This window comes from Ascidiella aspersa, chromosome 3, assembly GCF_963924565.1.
Source record: "Ascidiella aspersa chromosome 3, kaAscAspe10.2, whole genome shotgun sequence".
Taxonomy (NCBI): Eukaryota; Metazoa; Chordata; class Ascidiacea; order Phlebobranchia; family Ascidiidae; genus Ascidiella; species Ascidiella aspersa.
In genome coordinates, this window is record NC_139449.1 from 18751484 (window position 1) to 18773051 (window position 21568).

Sequence of the window (21568 nt, forward strand, 5' to 3'; positions counted from 1 at the left end):
TTTGTCATCCGCATTACAATTTTTTACCATCCCACGGGTTGAAAAGCACTGGTATGGAAAGTTCATAAAATTGCACCTGGGGATTATCGCATAAGATTAAAATACCAGACTTTATGAGATATACGTTAGTTTGATTGAGTTTTTTTTTTGACCAAAAAGGACCCTCAAAAACATATTTTTTTGCCAAAAAGGACCCCTCAAAAATAGTTTTGACCAAAAAGGACCCTCAAAAACGCAAGTAACACCCCTCCGGTAACGTTACGCCACACCGGTTGCGGAGCACTGGTCTAGAATCCTACCACAGCGTTGAAACGCTTGTTAAAGCAAAGCACAACATTTGGGTTAGGGTGTCGGTTAGCGTTTGGGTGTGGGTGGGTCAAGCAATATTATATTTATTATTTAATATTATTTTGCTTGACCTACCCAAACCCAAACGCTAACCCGCACCCTAACCCAAGTATGTTCGCTAGACCAGCGCCAGAATACATCCTAAAATACATACATTATTGCTCAAGGTTATGTTATCAGGAAAAATTCAATCCAAGACTTTAAATAAACAAACGTTTTGTCGCGTATAAAATGGTGAAACGCACCAACAATCCAACAACCATACATAAAAAAGCCAATTAGTTAACAATGGGCGGAAAACTGTATCTGTTATTTGTTGTTATTTAATGACGTGACCCAATCGCAGACCTGCCACCAGCGTTCCCTCTAAGAAATTTTTCTACTGCGCAAATATTTCTTGAAGTGCGCAAGAATATTTTTGTGGTGCGCAAGAATATTTTAAGGCTGCGTTGGCAGGGGCTCGCGGCAGATCAATGTTTTTTGTATTGGAGCGAGGCGTGGAAATTTTAAAAATGACGTCACAAAGCGTGACGACATGAAACAAGGATATGGAAAACAATGCGATCGCGCGACAAAAAAATCCGAATATTTAGGTTAAATTGACAAAATGTTTAATTTTACAAACATAATACGTGATGCTTTTTTCGCGCACAATCAAGAATCACGAACTATTCGCTCATTTGCATTTATCAATATAACTTTGTCACTTTGTGTGAATAATTTCGGGATCATGAAACCGAAATTTATCAATATGACTTTGTCACTTTGTTGACCTCACAGCTGTATCTACACATAAATCGTGTAAAAACTGTAATTGTGTCAAAAGTTTACGTTCTGAAAATAAATTTCGGTGTCATGATCCCGAATTATTGTCAAACACTCCACTGCTATGTTCGGTCTCTCGATTTTCCTGAGTAGACATTAATTCTACGTGAGATAAAAAAAACATACACAGCATGGAAGATAAAACCGATTAGACAAAGTAATTTATTACGTCACAATCGTCAATGCTAATTTGAGTTATTTACTTGCTTTTAGCTACAAACCAAGGCTGCCACTCGTAGGGATATTACCCTACGATAGGGTATTTTCGCCTAAAGTAGGGAGTAGGGAATACCTACGGGATAAATTGTACTTTGTAGGGAAAAGTAGGGTATTTTGGTAAAAAAGAAAATTATGGGGATCACACACTTGCAATGGAGTTATTTACCAAGCAGGCCTACTATTAAATTATACAACTTGTTATTTGTTTTAAATTTATGATTTTTCCATTTTTTAGGACGACTTATTTACAAACGAGATTGTTTTTGGGCTTTATGTTTTTTTGTATAAATTTACTCCTATCTAAATGTCGTAGCAAATATCCGTCATTCCGCATCATTTTTACTGTCTATGTCTATTTCCTATTTGTTGAAACGTGTTTTTTGCCCGGCTCGCCTGTTTACCGAACTTCGCACTGTAACCGGATCTGCAAAATTGCCTCACGATTTATTGCTAAAGTCGTTTACAGCTTTAGCAATGAATCGTATGTAATTTTGCAGATCCAGTTGCAGTACAGTAGTGCGAATTTTGAAGTTCGATAAACGGATGGGAAAACTTCGGCACTGGTCTGAATCTTACCACAACGAGATAATATTGTGCAGAAGAAGGCACTAGCCGTTTACCGAACTTTAAATTTGAACTTTGGGGACCGGCTCATTTTTCTAAAAATAGAAAATTAAAAAAAATAGCTTCAAATTTGAAGTACGGCTACAGGTTGCCAAGCAAATTGCCTCTTCCTATTTTGTTTTTTTAGCCTACTTACGTCAATAGAGTCGTTATAGAGACCCTATAGATCAACCCGCCATAGCGTAGGGAAAACGTAGGGTAAAACTTGCATGTGTGGTAGGGAAAAAATGAAAATTTAGAGTGGCAGCCCTGCTACAAACATCAATGAAAAAATGGCCAATGCGAAATGCTCAAACTTTGTGGCAAAAAAGTGAAGATTTTTGGTTTTAGTTTGAGAATGATTTAAGTGCGCAAAAGCAAATTTTACTGCGCAATTTGTCTGGTGTGGCTGCGCAATTGCGCAGTTGCGCACCTTAGAGGGAATACTGCCTGCCACCATAAACATTGCTCGTAAAGTAACACGAAGATGTTATTTGCATTCCGTTAACACGCCTCTGCTAAACGATGGCCAGGCGATGTGTACAAAAGTCAAATGAGACTTAGTGACTGGATCTCAACTTAACCAACTGAAATAATTTAACGGACAGAAGTTATTATGCTGGACCGTTAGTACTGTGTATGGACCTTAAGCTATTCCTGTAAGTTGATTGCCGTTCTGATGTTATTTGATAAACTCAGATACGTTTAATACCTTGCTGTGGCTAAGCTGTTGGAACACGCAACCTTCGATCAACCTTAACAAACGGAGCCTGACTCAAATCATAGCAGAAAACCGCATCAGCTCCAAACAAATTTCAGTTTAGCCCTGCAAAACTTCTACAAGTTCGCTGTACGAAAGTTGGTCAAGCTTAAATGTTACATGCAGTGCTGTTATAGTTACTATTTTTATGTAAACTGTTTATAAAATTTGCGGAAAGTACTTAACGCCCCCTCATGTGCGTCCAGCGCCTCGAAATGAAACAGACCCAAAACGCCCCCTTGCAAGGGGGCGTTGGGAACCACTGTCCTATAGGCTTACCGAAAGCTATGAGCCTGGCTATTTTTTGTCACGTTTAAAATGAGTTAAAATTAAGCAGATCTACTACTTTTTATTTAGTTAGTCGCAGCTATTGTATTGTTCCAGTTATTTAATTGGCCAAGTTTCAGTTATTAAGGCTGAACTGGTAGAATGTTAAGTTTTTAAATAGATAGGTGATTCCCAAACTGTGTGCCTCGAAACTTTTTGTAATTTCTTAAAGAGGTTCTTTGTATTAACAATAGGCATACACGCTAGAATTTTAGACTTGAATACACACTACTTCATAACAAATTAGTAATATTGAGACATTTACATATAGTTTGTTGTGTGTTAAGCGGGATTGTAAAACTACTCTATTGTTGTTCTGTTAAAAGTGTGCCGCGAAATATCTAAGATTCTTTAGCGTGTCGCTAGCGTTTGGGGACCACTAGTGTATAATGTATAAAGTGTATATACACTGGAATAAAATCACACCTGTAGGAATTATATCCATGACCTACTAGTAAGATCTAAATTGCCTCAATTCTATATTTTAGGCATAGGGTTAGAAACTATCAAACTTTGCCATTTTCCATCGCCGCTTGTCCACCAATAATAACTTAGGGCAAGGGACTGTTTGTACTTTGGTAGGTTATAACAGAGGTGGGTAATTATTTTTAACAGCGGGCCGCGTGAGAAACTTAACATGTTGTTGCGGGCCGGGTCAAAAAGGGGAACTCAAATACACGCTACTCCGACGCTATAAAACAAATAAGCTAACGAACTTGTTATTACATTAGGAGTTGTGCGCAAATGTGAATTTAAGTAGAAGTTAAAAGAAAAATTGAGACTATTGCTTGATATATTGCCATGGATCAAGTTGTGGGCCGCGTTGACACAAAAATTAAGGTTTACGTGAAAATCTCGCACAAAAAACTGATGTTTTTTTTTGCCTTTGAGGCTTTAAGTTACCGACGTCTTAATTGCAGTACTATCAACATATCGCAAAGACCGTATAAATCGGGAGAAATACACATGACATTAACTAAATTAGTTTGACAAAATGTGAATCGGTTATGTTTCAGAGTTTAGAAAACGGCTGGTATTTCGTTCATATTTCAAAGACTAAACGCCTTCGACCAAAGCGCAAAAAATATATATATATATATATGAAGTATAGGCTGTGTGTGTTAAACTTTTGTTGGAGATATAGTGACAGGGTGCAGAGGACGCTTTTTGTCCCTATTCCAATCTAGTTTTTAGTCTAACCTTGGTTGTATTGCAGAGATAAACTAGTTCCATATTTTACGATTCGGGTAATTCACATAGGTACAGAGCCATGAATCGTTACAACAGCAAGCATTTGGTTGCCTAAGACTATTACAAATATGGATGTCCTACTTAAAGGAGTAACATATTTTCAACTTGGCATTAACAAGCTTCGAACGAAACTATTTCAGTTTCAACAATAAGCAATAGAGTTACATTTAGTAATCAATTTTTTGTTTTAACAATCTTAGTAACCAGACATACAATGAATTCGAAAACAGAAAATATATTTCATCTGACAAATGATTGATCAATATGTTTATTTTGTAAAACAAGATCAGAGAATCTCAACTCTGACAACCTACTTTTTAAATTTAAATTGTATTCAGTTAGAGTAGACTAAATAAAGTGACAAGACAGATCAAAAACTGTAAGTGATTTGCAAAACTCTTAGAACACCACTTGAACAAAACCCTTGGCATGCAGCAATATATATACCAGCTGTAAGGCCGGTCTCTAGATTGCACGGAAATCGTGCTGTCGACAACCCAATCAGGTTTGCATTATTGTCCCATTTTTAATAAAATGAAATAAATCTAAGCAACATTCATTTCTTCATCTTCTTCTGGTAGGACTTCCACTAGTTCTTCTTCCTGCCGTTTCTGAAGGAGACCAGCTGCAGGAGACTTCACCAGGTTCACATTTTGTTTCACCTCCCTGATGTCAGCTTCTTTTTCCACTTTCTTACCTACCTTTAGCCTAATTAATATAAGACAATTAGCAGCAGCATTAAATAAGTTTAAAAGATAACTTAACAGAATACTTTTCAGGTAAAATAATAATACTTTACAAGTAAGTTATGTTTTTATTTGAATTGTTAACCAGGTTAATATTTTGTTCAAACCTGTTCATAATAAATTGATTATGCCGTTTGTTTTTAATTTCTTCAATTCTTTGCAATGCATTGACAGTCTTATTCCAAGTCTTTCGATTGTATTTGACAGGAACATTTCTCTTCTTTTCAAACTCCAATGAAAGATCATTTGTCAGTTCCTTTCCATTAGTTCTGCGGTAAGCCTTTGTCCATTTTACCTTAAAAATACAGAAAAAAAAATGTTTGAGAAAGAATTAGCAGTATTGTGATGACAAGAGAAGTGGTTTTCAACCTTTTTATCTTACGGACCGGTAAACTTTTCGAACAAATTTTGCGACAGGTGGACCTTTAAAAATCAAAACAAACCAAAAATGTAATTACGACAAAAGTATGCAACTAAAAATCTTCTTAGCTTTCACATACAATTGGTCTTTTTAAGTTTAAGACTTGAACAGGCTGTAGCCTAATTTTAAACAGTTGGGTACAACACTTGCAGCATTGTAACATACAATGAAGTCCAAAGTAGACCATTAACTCTATGTCACAAAGCTGCAAATTACAGAACTGGAGAAGTTCTAAATTTTGTTGGACAAGCCTTCAGCAACTTGCATTTTGCAATTGAAATACGAAATTGTAATTTATTTGGCAGAGCGGTAGGAAAGTTTGACGCAGACCACTGGACTAGACGACTGTTTTTATATGACTTGACTTGACTTGACTCAATTAAATATATGACTTGAATTAACTCAAATTATTGGCACGGCGTAAATTTAACTACTTTAATTAAATATATTTTAAACTTCAGAGTTAGTTTTGTCAATTCTACAAATGTAAATATCTTGACTTGTTATTGTTTAGTCTTAAAGTTGGCTATGCAAAACATTGCTCAAAATGGATTTTTTTTACTGATTTCGCGGGTTTAATATTTATTTTATAATAAAGTTATGTTTCATTGATATAACTTTTTTTAAATCATTTGGGGAATAGAGGGAGTCTCCCCCGCCTAACCAAATTATTTATGCGATCTAGCGGTAAATTTATTTTACATAACAGCCTGTTAGTCGTTTCCTCAGACCGTGTAGGTATTACCTTATCCTTTGCACAGGCACAAATATTTTTCTTTCCAACAATGTAAAGCTTTGTTACCGTGTAATGTATTCTGTCATTTTATTTCAAAGTTGTAAGATGATGAATTCTGCTTGATGTGCACTATGCAAGACATATTATCGTATTGCACCATTTTATCAGGGCATTTAGGATGTCCAGAAAAAAAAAACATTTTACCAGGGAGGGCTACGCTTAACAACCATGAGTAGTATATATGGATTAAGGACTGTTAGAGGTAGTGCAACAATTCCTGTGCTTGCTTTAAATGTCGCTTTTTAGTGCAGGGTCAGTGTTTGTTTGGGCGATCAAATACTCGCTAATAACTTGAGCTTAATCATAATATGTCAATCAAATTATATTGTTACATCGCTACTGGGTTACTTTAAGTGAAATTGTAGGTCCATATTCATTGAGGTTCTGCCACAATGTAAGATGGTCAAGTAATAGTAACACATCGACTGTCTAATTAACAGATCACAGTTGAAGTAAAGTAAAACTAAAACACAACAATGTCTTATAAAATTGACTAAATTAATAAAAAAAAAGTTTACTTTGTTGCATTGCACTCACTTTATGGGCAATAAAATAAGTTAGATTAATAACCTGCCACATCTATCATGTTTCACTCTTTTATGTAGTTATTCATCACTATTTAAACAACTGCTTTAAATAGCAGTTATTAAGAATGTCAATCATTTGTAATTAAATTTTATGATTACAATCAGGCGTGCAGCGTGACCGTTTTAAAGCGGGTGTCCCGATTTTCAACTTAGGGAATTCCCCTATTTTCTGTATGACGTTAATGAATAATGACGTAATAAAACAGTGACGGGTATGACGTCATTAAGTAGTGATTGTAATGACGTCATAAAACATTCTGATCAGAAACAACTAACGTCCAAAGTGAACATGTGCGTCGCAGACACTCCTGCCAGGCGAAAAACTAAGCCAAGATCCTAAAATATGTGTGATTGATTTTGGAAGAATCATATACTATCAGCAGCGCAGTTTCCTAAGTTCCATATACGGGACTGGCGTTAAGTTACAGGCACGCCTATCACCACCTACAATACCAAACGAAGGTCGTTGTTCCCGGGTGTTATTATGCCATAATTAGCCAAACATCTTTGCCGAGCTGGGTACCAAGTTAGCAAAAATACAAGCTGCGGTTAAGGGGAAATAAGTTTATAGAGAATAATTTTGCGTTAACTATCATAACTTAAAAATAGCTACTTTGAAACGCACACGACAGTCATCATTATACCACCTTTTAAGAATCTGCATGAGTTAAACAAAAATCCGTTCTTAACCAATATCAAATATTATAAAGCAGACAGCGAACAGCGAGGAAAACATTAGCTGCGTCTAACTTTTATGTTTCTTAGCGTGAAAAAAGAAAGACGGTTTGATTTAGCGTTGTGAATTGTCGAACTCACACTTTGTGATCAGCCAGCCACAACGAATAACGAAATAGGAAAACTATACTGCGTTTTACAGTAGACCAAAAAAGACCAAAACAGAGTTTGGCGTTAGTTTTGGTTACGCATAAGCTTAAAGACTCATGACTCAATTACATTAAAAACATTGCCGCTTAGTAGGGATGCTCAAAGTAGAATATTGAATCCTTGGATTTGAATCCAGATGGAATTCGAATCCAATTCTGTCGTTTATTTCGGGTAATTGGAACCGATATAATTTAATGTTTTACCGCCGATGGTTGCGCCTAATTGCACAAACGCGTGCGGTAAGTTGGCATGTCGCCATGGCGACCAATTTATAGTGCTTGCTTTAAATGTAACCTGGTAGTGCAGTGTCAGCGTCGCGTCTGGCGATAACGTTCGTCTAATAATTAAGTGTCAATCAATCGTTATTGCGCGAGCGACTAACGTGTAATGTCAGGAGCGGAGTTTGCAATTTCTCTAAATGCGTTAAGTTGCAAAAGTAACACGTGCTGGCCATCGAGAAAATGCGCTATAGGTTTACTTAAAGTCAACTTTAGGCCAATATTCAGCGAGGTTGTGCAGTTATGCACAGCATAAATTGTCAAGTATTCGTTATGTCATTAGTAACTTTTTATTATTTGCAGTACATTATTTGGCTGCATAACAAATCACGTTAGTAAAAAATAAGCACTAAGACCAAACAATGCTTTTAAAAACTGTACCGAATTGCTAAAGAGTTCTGTGTGCAGTGTTGCATTGTACTCACTATTGGCAAAAATATAAGTTTGGGCAACAACCTGGACAGTGGACTTGTATTACAGTTTACACAACTGCTTCAAATGACAGTTGTTAAGAATGTAAAACATTTTTTATTATAATGTACACATATTAGCAAATAGTTTGGGCGATTTATTGCTGTGAATGTGGGCCCTGTAGGGTAGAAAAAGATTCCATTCCCCAAACAAAATCGAGGTAAAATAATTTAATAAAAATATACTAGGATTTGCTATTCTGGATTCGTTATTCTAGATTCAAAACCTATTATTCTAGAATACCTTGGTATTCTACTTTGAACATCCCTACCGCTTAGGACAGTTTGTTAACCCTGACTAACACGAACAAAAAACGATAATATCACTCACAAAAAAGGGGGTTCACAAACCCAAGCCCCCCTGAATAGGCCACTGTGTCACATGATCAGTAACCCAAATCACCTGTTCTAGGGGGTCTGGTGTGTGGTGTGAACAATCTCCAGCGAGAAAAAAAATTGCGTTTCGTGTATTCTGGATGCTAAAAAAGGCGATTATTAGGAGCTTACGGCTGTTCAAAGTCGTCTATTTGACGTTAGAAAAATTGCAGCACCTCGTTGACTTATTCATGGCCGAATCTCATGTGATTTCCATTGCGTGCGAAACGCTATAGAATTGCGGTGTCAGAACAGCCTCTGTGACGTATAAATCACAAACGGTTGCACTTCGTTGTCAGCAAACTTAACAATGCTTATCAACAAATTTGGTGATATTTGTAGTTTTATTTCGCCGATGGTATGAAGCGTGGCTTCAAAATCGCTCATTTTGAACTCTGTATGTAAGTTATTCAACTGAAACCGTGCAGATAAATACAAACATAGCTTATTACTGAAGTTACGGTAATACTGCCATTTATTATCAGTTTAGCGGGAAGCTATATAGTTCGCCGACGTTTTAATATATGTTTCAAAATGCCACGGTCAAGCGCTCCTTTTCAAATTGAGGCTAATAAAAACATTCAATAGAGCGACCTGCGGTGAAGACGTTTGCCGTTGTTAAGCGCCTGTTTTCTACGTTGTTGAGAGTGTTCGTTTCAACAATAAAATTTATCAGGCGAACTGCTAAATAAATCAAGATGTGTTTTCAACGCCAGGTGCAATGTTATCGATGTAACATTGCAGCAATCACGGTTTTAGTTTTGTGATAACTGTTTAATGAGATTTCAAAGGGGGGTGTCAAGACTCCTAGACACCCCCCCACGCTACGCCCCTGATTACAATATAGGTATGTTATCAAATAGTTTTATGATTATTTTCTGTTTTGTCACTAAGGGTATATTATGATTAATCCACTACAAAAAGTAAAAGGTAAATAATAAATTAAAGATAGACTAGGATTTGATATTATGAAAATGTTATTCTAGATTCAAAACCTATTATTCTAGAATTGGAATTCTACAAAATGGCCCTACGCACACCTTGTCACCTTCCACAATCTTAAAATAGAAGGGGAACCAAAATTGCCTTAAGTTGAGAAATTAGGTTGAATACACAATTAGTGATAACACATTGATTTAGGTTAGGGTTAGAATTAGGTTCAGGTAGTGGTATTTGTAATTTTAATTGTCACAGTTCTATAAATTTTTATGATTGATTTTCTTATCCAAAGTTGAAACCAGGCTGGCAGAATCTTGCCAGCCTTCTGGTGACAAGCATTTTTGGCGTAAATTCTTCAGTTTTTTGGTTGTGCTCCAAAACTGAAATGATGTGTTCGTCAAAGGAATGTATGAACCTTGCCATGTTTAGGTGATAAACAAGATTATTAAGAAGTAAAAGATTCAGCAAAGAATCGCGCCTTCGGCGCAAAATTTTTTGTGACACTAAGAAATACATATGGGGTATGCTGAAGTACAGCCTGGGGGTGCACATGTCCTGCTTATCTTACTCTAACTCTGTTACATAGATAAGCTGTTTTGGGGCGAACTCATGTGCACACATGCAGCTTAAAATCAGACTAAAAACGAGAATTTTTTTTTTGAACTGGGAGAAATTTTTAATAAAAAAATAATGGTGTGTTATAATCCAAGTTAATAGAAATTGTTTGCCAAAATTAGAGTGACACAGTGAAGTACATAGTATGCATAATATCTCTTGGCTGAATAGATAAGCTTCAGAGACACAATCATAGCAAAACGATGCCGAAGTTGGTGCGCAGCGCGAAATTTTTTTTGAGTTAATTAAAACAGTCAAAAATATAGTTTAAGCCTTTTAGATGGAACAGCATGGCCTAGCCCTAGTACATCCTTGTTATGCCCATGCGAATGTCCTACCTGTCTATTTAACAGGAATGGCGACTATCATGATTAAAACTGCAAATACACAACAGTTCTATCGAAATTTAGAACTTTTTAAACTAATAAACAATCTATATGACAAACACTGGCTTTTCCCTGCTAAACAACATGCTTCGTACTTTTTTCAGAATGACACAAAAAAGTATTTTCTGCCAATTGTAGTGCAAAATGTTCCTACATATTCAACATATAAAAAAAATATTGGTTTGAATATGTGTAGAACAAGCACACGTTTCTTTGGAAAATCGATCTTTCAAAAACAAAATTTAAATTAAAAAAAAAAATTTTTTTGGACCATTTTTTTTGGTTTTCTGTCTGATTCTTCAGCCGACATAGTCGCTAAGTCGCCAGCTTACTGGTTTAAACTAATTTGTTATCTGGGTAAATAGCCTTAGGAAGAGCTTATTAATAAATTGCTCGTCTCGCTCAGGTATGAATACAGCCGCTCATGATCATGACTGCATTCCATAATTTGTGGCCGCCATAGATTCATGCCAAAACTTTTTGTGGCAGAAATCCTACGCCAAAAAAATAGGACAATATATACACAAAAAAGACAATTTTCTCTTGGTAAACCCACTAGGCTAGCGATATTTCACACCAAATGACGTCACTGGCATTATTTTTGGCAAGCATTCCACGCCAAACATCTCTGGCGGGAAGGCAATAGAATGCAATCAGGTTCATGATCATATATAAAGTTAAACTAGTTTGTTGTCCGTGTAAATAGCTTCTATCAACTATAACATGCAGTTTGATAAAGAATCAAGTAAAGTACAAACGCTCAAAATATAATAAGCCAGACAAACCTTTCTGGGATTTCTCTTCTTTTTAAATGCTTTGTGGCATTTAGCTCGGCAGAAGTTGAAGATTTTACAATCATTTCTAACAAAAGTTGTCCCGTGTCCAGGATACACGGGAGACGAGCAGAAAGAACAGGATTCGATGCGCATACTGTCCCCCTTTTTAAGTCTAGTTTTTCTACTTTAAATAAACTAAACTTTGGGGCTTATGGTTAACTTCTATTTAATTATAGAATAATGTACGTTAATTGGTATTACGCATAAACAACAGTTTAAACTTGACCATTTACAAAACAGTTTAAACTTCAACTATTATTATAACGGATTTAATATATTGGTTTGGCTTAACTCGAACAAATTACAATAACATTTTAAGTTTTGGAACAATAAATTACAAATTGGCGAGTTGGTGGCGCATGTCTAGAATCCTACCACAACGCATTTTATTTGGGTTAGCGTATTATTGTTAAATATTAAATATAATATGTGTGCACAACACAGACGTTAACTCGCGCCTTAACCCAAATATTACGCGTTGATTTAATAACTGTGCCGAGCTGGTCAACAAAACCTACCACTTTTTTTACATTACAGTTATATTTTACAAAATTATATTAGCAGACTTCGTAAATTACTAATGTAATCGATATAATTTTGTTATAGATAAAATACTGTAGAAGCGAGCCAAGCAACGTGTTCGCCGACTATGATTTCCATGGATCATAAAAAATATTTCAACTTTTATTAACTTTTTTAAGGTAGAAATGAAAAAGTAATGCTACAAACAGTAAATTAGAAGACGAACTGGTAAGCATTTTAGACAAGACCAAATGCAGCTGTGTCTTAACATGAACATTTTCCGAGATGACGTCATGAGTTACGTCGTGAAACAGTGGTTCACAAACTTTTTGGTCGCGCCCAAAGCACTACCGGAAGGGGAGAATTCCAAGATTTTTGTTTGGGCTGCGGGCATAAAAAAATAACATGGCGTCACAAAGGTACGTTTTAAAACAATAATTCTTAAAAACACCTGTTGGTATGAGTTAAATTAAAACCCAGTCTAATCAATATTATAGATAGTCTAATTGCGGATGGCGCGAAAATAATTACGTTTATTTGTTTTAAATTGGCCAAACTGCAATTAAAAGGATACAAATGGTATGTCTTTGTTTGAATATTATTGTTTTTATAAAAAAACTACTTATACTAGCAAGTTCTATTAACAAATCATTATAATCGTTTTTTGTTATCCTATTGTTAAATACTTTTTCGGTTTCACATCATAAAAATTAAGTTTTTTGTTGTGCTAGTGATATTCGTCAAAAATAAACGTAATGTCTAAAAGTCAGGTGAAAAGTGACGTTATAGCTCAGCGGTTCCCAAACTCGGGTCCGTACAGAAGTTTTAAAGGGTCCGCAATGAGAACTAGTCTTTAAGTTCTTAAACATTAGGCTTTAGTGAATGTTTTTAAACATTATTAGTCCTTAGTTATGCTTTAATATTCGATAATATAGCGTGTTTTATGATGTGAGATCATAAACAAAGCATATGTTATGCGCGAATCGGTCGCATTTGTTAGAAACCTGTATTAAAAAAGAATCGTGACTGCACTAAAACATCCGTCGACCGACCCTTGAATTTTTATATGGCCGCGAAATATCAAAACAATTGCAAAGGGTCCAAAATCGGTTATATGTTTTGTTAAAATATACATTTGTTTTCAAAAAAACAAATGCTTTCACCTTGGATTGGCCGGAAAATCACCTGGCTGCTCACTGTTAAAATGTATTTTTGGTTTTCAACTTGCTGGTTCAGAAGCTGTTTTCCGGGAAACCTACATTACATGGGTTCCATTTTATCACGTAATTGTAGTTATACGACATTACGTCATTCTTAAACCGTACCCGGATTATCGCCATAAAATCAAGTTGGTATGCAAACACGAACTTAATCCGAAGCAAACACGAGCCGGCATCAGAAGCGAAAATCTGTATTGAAAAAAAGAAGAAAGAAAGGTGGCGGCGACAGAAAGACAGTTTACGAATTGCTCGCGGTTATGCGATGCGCATTTCGGCCCAATAGCTATCATTTGCGTCGAAGAGTTGAAAGACCCGGGGCATCGAATTACCGAATTGAATCTTCATCATTTTGCACATTGTAATAATAGAGTTGCGACAGTTAGCCATCCCCAGTCGCAAGCGCTCTCCGAGCAGACTCTCCCTATTCCGTTTGATCTCTTCGGCCTGCAAATCATTAAAAATAAATTCCGATGATTATTTGCTGTTTTGCACCAATAGAACACAATTATGTTTTCTACTTATTCAATATAATCAACAAACTACAGAACTGTTAACAATTGGATGGTTAGTTGATGTGCTTTGGTATTGTAAGAATAAAATTTATAATTGTTCGACGCGGATAGCAATCATTTTTGTTATTTTTTGTCTTTATTGTTGTTGTTGTTGAGTGTGCGCGTTTCACACTTCGGTAAAGTTCGGTTATAATAGACAAAATGTGGGTGGGCCACGTTTGCATAAAATTTAAAATTGTCAAGCCACATACGAGCAGAGATAATTATCGGCTCAAAGACGTTAGCTGTATTTAAACATGCTTAATTGTATACCACAGTTAATTTCTCAAACATAATTATTAGACGAGTTGTAGCTCCCAAATAAGGTTCATGATAAACAACAAACGATTACCTTGAGCATATAACACGAATGTCATAGCTGACAAAGTATACGCAAACAAATAGCACGAAATTAAATCACTTCCTTATATGCCCTTCTGAATTGACGCAAGCCAAGCCTAAGTGTATCTACTTGAAACCAAGCCTTGCCTCTTGCGCCTGAAAGCCGATTAGTTCAGCGAGAACTTGGTTGCTAAAGGCCACATCGAGCACAGCAGTTCCGTCACAGATCTTCGCTTTAAGACCCCACCCTCCCTCAGAGACGTTACACTGAAGCTTGGAGAGCAATGTGACGATATAGGCTTTAACAGTAATGTGCATGACTTCCTGCATGTTTAAAAACAAAGAGTTAAAATATATTTGTAGTGATGCTTGTATAAATTTGCTCAACAGTAGGGATAACATTAGAAAGTGAAGCTATAACAAACAAATATTTTAAGCGTTTAATTCACTCTGGTGAATAAGATATCGTTTACATTTTAGAGGCGTCGTCACGGTAGTATATTCTCACAAAACCGCAGTAGAGGCCAATCTTTTACGAGGTAATCATATAGATCCGTTACACCGGCCTTTAAATTTTTTTACTGCTTTAAACGCTTTACAACCGTAAACCTGTTTTCGAAAATTACTTTGACAAGTCGTTTCCTGGCTCTAACAATTTTGAATGATTATTATGATTCCAAGTATATTTGTTCACGAATCACAACCAAACTAAATTGCTTCAAACAAAAAGTGTGCGACTGCTAATGAAAAGTGTACCTAGAAACCCATTCAGGTTTTTTCTAGAAAATACATTTAGGTATCGTACACCGCTTATACTAGATTGGCTCAAAGTTCGAAAAATAAACGCAAAACGATTCACACAAAGAATGAAATGATTTGTCATCTATCGTAGCAACAAATTTGATTTGGGGGCCGTCGAGGAAGCTTAAAACGGACAAACATTCGAGGATAATTTTTTTCTTTGGAGACAAATATATTATTCACGATGAGTGGGTTTGCAGGATTTTTGGAAAATTAATTTTTCGCCCACATGGCTATGTTAGAAAAATGGTAAATGATTTGCCCGAAACGGAAATAACACACATACAAAGAAAAATATGTGCATAAATAGATCAAATTTGAATTCACCTGGTACTTGGGTATGCTTTGCAATTGGCAAAGATACTTCACCGTCGAGGAACGCTCTTGATTCTGCGTGTCCTGATCACGATCAATACTCTCGTGCTTAACACTAGATAAAATTGGCTTTGACTTTTCATTCGTCGCAGGTGATTCGTGGCGTTGACTCTTTCCAAGCCGAGACAGGAGTGAAGGACACGTTTTATCCATATCAGTTGAATTGAACGGAGTTGTGATGTTAATAGCTTTATTTACCGATTTCGTTGTTGCAAATGGGTCGAAATCACATGATTTTACGTTTACGGTTATTTGCGAACTAGCTGCAGACGGATTATTTTCATAATGTAAAGCCTTTTCGGTCCTAGTGATTTTGTTTTTGGGTGCTTGAAGACACGAGTATTTACCAGAAGGCTCCTTGAAGTTTTGCTTGAATGCATTTTCAATAGAAAGCTGCCTCGAGTTTGAATTTCCTGATATGCTTGAAGCTTTGGTCAGAGACTTTTTACCTCCTAAAGATAAATGTTAAAATCAGATACGATTGTCTAACTGCTTTCGATAAAAAAATAAATATTTTTTTTAATCAACCTGCTATTTTATATATATTACATTTACTTCTATTTTTATGCATAGCATCACCCAAAGTAGATATGGATTTCACATGTTTTGCATTCAAAGGAGGTGTGGATTGTTTTGGCTGCAACTGAGTTGTTATGTTTGATGAAGCGGAATTGGTCATGCTTTTCTGGCAAGACAAGTAAATAAATCTATTACTGTTCAAAGCCTTTTAATTTAAGAACTATAAATTACATTTCGGAAGTCAGATTGCACTGATTTCAGATTTAGAATTAGACAAATATGGCTATTGGCAATTAATAAAAACTACATTTTTACAAAATAGAAACCAACTTGCGACTCGATTCGTTCCATTTCTGAAATTAAATCTTCTTCATCCAGATCCATTAAAAAACTGTCCTCTGCAACATTTTGTTGCACAGACTGCCTCGGTAAGTTAGATTGTTGAGTATGATACCCAGAATCTGCCTTAAAACATTCTTCTGTTCAGTCTACGTAAAAGAAAAATACAACCGTAAAAGAACGATTAGTAATCCTAAAATACACACCTGAAATGGCATCAAGTGTGTTTAGTGGAAGTGTAGGAGGGGCATTTTCTTGGTTTTCATTCTGAACCTAAATAAAATGATCATATATATATATATATATATATATATATATATATATATATATATAAGGTATGTTGGCATAGTATAAGAACATAGTGATAAATTACACTAAATATTGATTTAAATACAAGCAAATTGGACTTGGTCAGCTTACCACGAGGGGCTGGTTAAAAGTTGCACATAGAATAGCCGTCTTTGAGTGGGTTAATTTTAATTCTTCCACTTCGCCACCCAAAAGTTGTACATTTGTCGATGATAGCATCAACACACCGTTTCTACAAAGTACTGGGCCTTTGATGCGTATCTAGAAATGCAAAATTCACTAAGTATACTCAGTGGCACATCCAGGGTAGGGGGTCGGATCATCCTTTTTAGAAGTGGTATTATCGTTTTTGCTTGTTTTTTTACAGGGTTTAACTCACTTTTAAGCGGCAATGTTTTATATTGTAATTGGGTCGAGTATTTTAAGCTAATTCGAAAACGAAATCAAACGCAAAACGCTGTCATTCGTCTCTTGTTTGCACCTGGGTCGACCGTAAAGGCAGGATAGTTTTTATCTCTTAGCCATTCTTTATTTATTCAGGTCGGCTGACAAGTTTGTATTCGACAATTGACAACGCTACATCGAACAGTCTCCCTTTATTCTTTCTAAAAACGTTAGGTTAATGTTCCTGGCTGTTTGCTATGTACACTAATATCCGGTGTTGGTGTAACAACGGCATTTTTAACTAACACAGATTCTCTTAAAAAGTGGTCTAAATCTGTGACTGTCGTGCGTGATTTAAAGTATCTATTTTTATGTAATGATAGTTAGGCCTATCGCAAAAGATTCTCCATAACCCTATATTAAGACAACTTAATTAGTGTGCAATTGACGTAATTTATTTTTAAAGCTTGTATTTTAGCTGACTCGGTACACAGATTACAGGGAAATCTTTGTTTTGTACTGCAAGTCGCGAAAGGTGTGCTTGTTATTAAGTAGTCCTTATGGTGGAATTATGAATGTACCAAGATATTTCACGGTTTGGGATTCCAACTAAAGTCAACGATTGTTGCCTGAAAAGTTTATTGAACAAAACATTTTCTTCTTCAAAGCGTCGTGTTTACTTTTTTGTTAGGTGCTTCGCGGTCCCAGAAAATTGTCTCGCGGACCCCAGTTTAAGAACCACTGGCTTAGCGTCTACTCTAAACTCTAATCTATAGGTTCGTTTTCGCAGGATGTTAATTGGCTGTTTCTGTTTAGATTGTTTACTGTTTATGACGTCATTACGATAGCCATTTTATGACGACATTAATTATTATCGTCAGTTTAAAATTTTGGAACCCTCCTTTTTGGATTTCTGAGTATACTACAACATTATATTTCTGAATATACTGTTGCTGCCAGGAATTATATCAATTTTAAAGAGGGTTTTTCTGACAAATATTTATTCTGTGCCGACGTTTCGATTACCTATTGAATAAATATTTGTCAGAAGAACCCTCTTTAAAATTATATTGCTGATAGATAAACTTTGTTCTTTTTACTATTAAATAAAAGCAAATTTGTTTCCTAATTAAATTTCAGTAAGCCAAGTAAAGATACTAATTAAATGCACCTTTGTACCAGGTATGAGAGTATCTTTCAAAGCTGGAATTCCTCTGTATTCCATGCCAGAAACTTTGGTAACACCATCTGTCAATTCCATCATTAACATTCTTGTACCATTTTTTTCCCAAGGCTTGACAAATAGATTTTATTGTTGACACAAACTTTTTTGAGACATTTTAGACAATTTTACTTTAAAACACAATAAATGGCATGCAGTTTATCCGTTTGAAAAAACAATTCTTATTGGATTTGAGTTAAAAAAAACAACTTTGATTTGATCAACAGTCTTACTTTTTGTGTTATTTGGGTTTCTGCTGTTACTTTTGAGTTTGCATTATCACGGTTCTGCACCTTTAGCATTTGTCCATATAATGGGGTAGAAACATCTATTATGGAATTTATTTGAAGGCAGTAACTGTAAAACATGTCAACATTTTACTCGTCATATCTTTAAAAACAGAAAAAAATTTGAATGAAGTACTTACATTCCATTAAGAGTGTACTTCTCATCATGCACTCTTTGTGGAATACGAGCAACTGCTAGCTCTGTTAAATTTGTCATTAGCCATTGATCCCTTACTTGTTCTTTAAGGCTGTGTATTTGCCCTCTAATTCCCTACATCAATTAAAAAGCATTTAAATGTTTGACATTATGGATTGAAAGCAAAAATATTGATACAATTAAATAGTTAACTATAAAAGGGGCAATATTTTTTTGTATAAAACAACCTGATTTTCTTGACAGAGCCATTCTATGCAAGCTTTTAACCAATCTTGAGGCACATGGATGTGCTGGGATAACAAGAATGAGTTTAGTGTTTTAACAGTGGCATCCATTTACTTAACCTAAACAATTACTATAATTATATGTATTATGTATAGATATATTTAAAATTATGCAAACTAGTATAAAACAAAAATGTTTTACCCAGGTGCTTACAATACAATAAATGTTGTAAAGCATATAGATCAGGTAAATAAATATTATATCATATAAACAGTAACCAACTGATACATATATATACATTTACACACATCTCTTGAGTACAATTCAGTTTAGGTAGACAGTAATGTTGGGTTTTAAAATGTGTATAACCGGATCATAAAAGAATATATAATTACCAGGCAACAGAGGTAGTATTTAATAATTTCCATGAAACTCAAAATAATGTTACGTGGTTGTCTAGCCAGCATCAAATGGTGTGTGTAATACATCAACAGACAAATAAGAAAAAAAAACACTTTAGCAATATCTTGCTTTGAAATAAAAAATGTATGCACTCCTCAAAAACATGTTTGACAATGAATACAGCTCATTAAACAATAATATTCTATATAAAAGTAGGATTTACTGAAAAATGCAAATCAAATATAGTGCATATTATCTACCAACATAATATTTGACATAATATTGCATATGTAGTACTGAAATATAAGAAAAAAATTAATTTAATAAAAATCTGACAAATGATACTGTCTGGAATGGTTTGACAAATCTACACAGATTTGATTACTTTGTATTTCTGTCCAAATATATTTAAGCTTAAATTCATTTCTTATTGGTGCCCCAATCATATGTTAAATAAACTAACTTATATTGTTTTCCATTTAACAATGTTGTGAGTGCTAGCTTTTTGTCACTGTCAGCCATATGTTCAACAACCCAGTTTAAAACCTTTTCTTGTGTTTCACCGAAATCCTCTTTGTACCATTTAAATATCATACTGAGGCCAATCATTTTTTGATTTTTATCCACACGACAGCCATCATCACTCTCCAAAAATGCAGACGCTGCCATTTCAAGCTCTCCAATAACATTTTCAGTGGAATATGTTTTAATCGGTGGGCAACTCTTGGCTCCACACACCAAAGCAAAATGGATGAGTGGCTCAGCTGGGACCAATATGTATTTGTGCCTAGGATCTGATGTCTTGAAAGGTCTTGAGAGCATTCCTACACCCTTCCGGTTGGACCTGAGAATTCCATTTTCAATATCTTGCAGTGAGTAGTCATTTAATCCTATCATATAAGAGGCCCTGTTAAAAAATTTGTAACGTTGATAAGTGCTCTCTGGGAATCCAAATTGAATGTTTCCATGTATGACAAGTGCATTGTAAATGTTTACAAAAAAAGTAAGCTTTTCATGCTGGCTAAGATCGCCCAATTGTACTCTTTGCAAATGACCAGTCAACATTTTGTATTCAACAAATTCTTGGCATTCTCCAATACCAACATAGTCAACTGCCTTACCATCTGGAGACAAATATTTGGCATACATTATTAGTATGCTTTTGCGAATTAAACCTGATAAGTGTGGAGCTGAAACTGTTTCAAGATAAGAAGGAATTCCAGCATTTAATGAACTAGATGGCCAGTCCTGGACCAGTCTGTACAATGTGCTATTATCTTCCATAGGCAAGTTGGGTTTTATTGAGGCTGCATACCTTTTATCTAACAATACCTGGGCCTGGTTTTTGGCAGAATTCCGTTCCACATTCTTTTCATGAGCAATATAAGTAATCAAATCAGCACCAGTGAATGTTTTTGAATGAGAAATTAACAGATAGCTTTTGTGGCTACAAATGATATTATTCTGTTTTGAAAAGGTTTCAACAAATTGTGCTAATTCATCTTTTTTTTCATTTGTGTTCAAAAACTCTTCTTTGCTGTTTGCATTGTACTGTTCTGCTTCAAATTCTGGTGTACCAAGAGGTGGTTCAACATCACGCACATAAGCAATCAATTCATCTAACTTTTCAGGTGACATATTTTGAAAGTCATCATTACCTCCTATGTGTTTGTCATTGAAAAATATTTGCGGCACAGTCATTTTACCAGTAATCTTTGTCATTATATTTCTCTGATCTGGATAATCATCAAGGTTTACATCCTTCCATGGCAATTTTAGCTGGTCCAATTTGCTCTTGGCAGCTTTGCAGTGAGGACATCCAGTTGTGGAATATATCAAAACTTGACCTTTTAATTCCATAGTGAATCACTTATTCTACTTAAAAAATGCATAACATTTATTTTAGGGAGTATGTAAACAAACTGCTCATAGATAATTAATTATCGTTATGTTATATCTCTAATTTAGAGGTATGCAACATACCGCCCGCAATAAAAGCTGTGTAAAACTTGAAAAGCCTCATAAAATTTTTATACTAGAATCCTTGGCGCTGGTCTAGAATCCTACCACAGTTCTAAAATCAACGCACAAAATTTGAGTTAGGGTGCGGGTTAGCGTTCGGGTGTGGGTGGGTCAAGTATTATTATATTCTTTGTTTAATAATAATACTTGACCCACCTTAACCCAAACGCTAACCCGCACCCTAACCCAAATGGTGTTTCGTTGTGGTAGGATTCTAGACCAGC

The 21568-nt window shown here is 35.4% G+C and overlaps 3 protein-coding genes across 5 annotated transcripts; all 3 read right to left on the reverse strand.

Moving 5' to 3' along the window:
- Positions 1-4583: 4583 nt before the first annotated feature.
- On the reverse strand, positions 4584-12128 carry LOC146160562 (putative ribosome biogenesis protein RLP24). The gene is made up of 3 exons (XM_083384183.1): positions 11617-12128; positions 5187-5374; positions 4584-5041 (listed from the first exon to the last, which is right to left on the reverse strand). The coding sequence occupies exons 1-3, from the start codon at positions 11758-11760 to the stop codon at positions 4879-4881; spliced, it is 495 nt and encodes a 164-aa protein (XP_083240309.1). The 5' UTR covers positions 11761-12128; the 3' UTR covers positions 4584-4878.
- Positions 12129-13596: 1468 nt separating this feature from the next.
- Positions 13597-19045, reverse strand: LOC146160563 (recQ-mediated genome instability protein 1-like). 3 transcript variants are annotated; one of them, XM_083384033.1, is made up of 11 exons: positions 18923-19045; positions 18679-18809; positions 18485-18608; positions 18201-18323; positions 16757-16906; positions 16543-16609; positions 16328-16458; positions 16058-16163; positions 15431-15930; positions 14450-14626; positions 13597-13853 (listed from the first exon to the last, which is right to left on the reverse strand). In XM_083384033.1, the coding sequence occupies exons 1-11, from the start codon at positions 19028-19030 to the stop codon at positions 13665-13667; spliced, it is 1806 nt and encodes a 601-aa protein (XP_083240159.1). In that variant the 5' UTR covers positions 19031-19045; the 3' UTR covers positions 13597-13664. The 3 variants fall into 3 exon arrangements, with proteins under 3 accessions (XP_083240159.1, XP_083240158.1, XP_083240160.1); XM_083384032.1 differs by having other exon boundaries at positions 16034-16163; XM_083384034.1 differs by lacking the exon at positions 18201-18323 and having other exon boundaries at positions 16034-16163.
- LOC146160564 (uncharacterized) lies at positions 19040-21186 on the reverse strand. Its single transcript, XM_083384035.1, has one exon. The coding sequence runs from the start codon at positions 21180-21182 to the stop codon at positions 19743-19745; it is 1440 nt and encodes a 479-aa protein (XP_083240161.1). The 5' UTR covers positions 21183-21186; the 3' UTR covers positions 19040-19742.
- Positions 21187-21568: the final 382 nt, after the last annotated feature.

What these genes read in the sequence shown, in the direction of transcription:
- LOC146160562 (XM_083384183.1), bottom strand. Translation starts at nt 11,760, where the DNA reads ATGCGCATCGAATCCTGTTCTTTCTGCTCGTCTCCCGTGTATCCTGGA. An exon ending in AGAAGAGAAATCCCAGAAAG is followed by an intron (nt 5,375 to 11,616) that starts GTTTGTCTGGCT and finishes TGTATTTTTAAG; the next exon opens with GTAAAATGGACAAAGGCTTA. An exon ending in AATCAATTTATTATGAACAG is followed by an intron (nt 5,042 to 5,186) that starts GTTTGAACAAAA and finishes TATATTAATTAG; the next exon opens with GCTAAAGGTAGGTAAGAAAG.
- LOC146160563 (XM_083384032.1), bottom strand. Translation starts at nt 19,030, where the DNA reads ATGGATGCCACTGTTAAAACACTAAACTCATTCTTGTTATCCCAGCAC. An exon ending in CTTTTAACCAGCCCCTCGTG is followed by an intron (nt 16,610 to 16,756) that starts GTAAGCTGACCA and finishes CATTTTATTTAG; the next exon opens with GTTCAGAATGAAAACCAAGA. An exon ending in TGGAACGAATCGAGTCGCAA is followed by an intron (nt 16,164 to 16,327) that starts GTTGGTTTCTAT and finishes TTGTCTTGCCAG; the next exon opens with AAAAGCATGACCAATTCCGC.
- LOC146160564 (XM_083384035.1), bottom strand. Translation starts at nt 21,182, where the DNA reads ATGGAATTAAAAGGTCAAGTTTTGATATATTCCACAACTGGATGTCCT.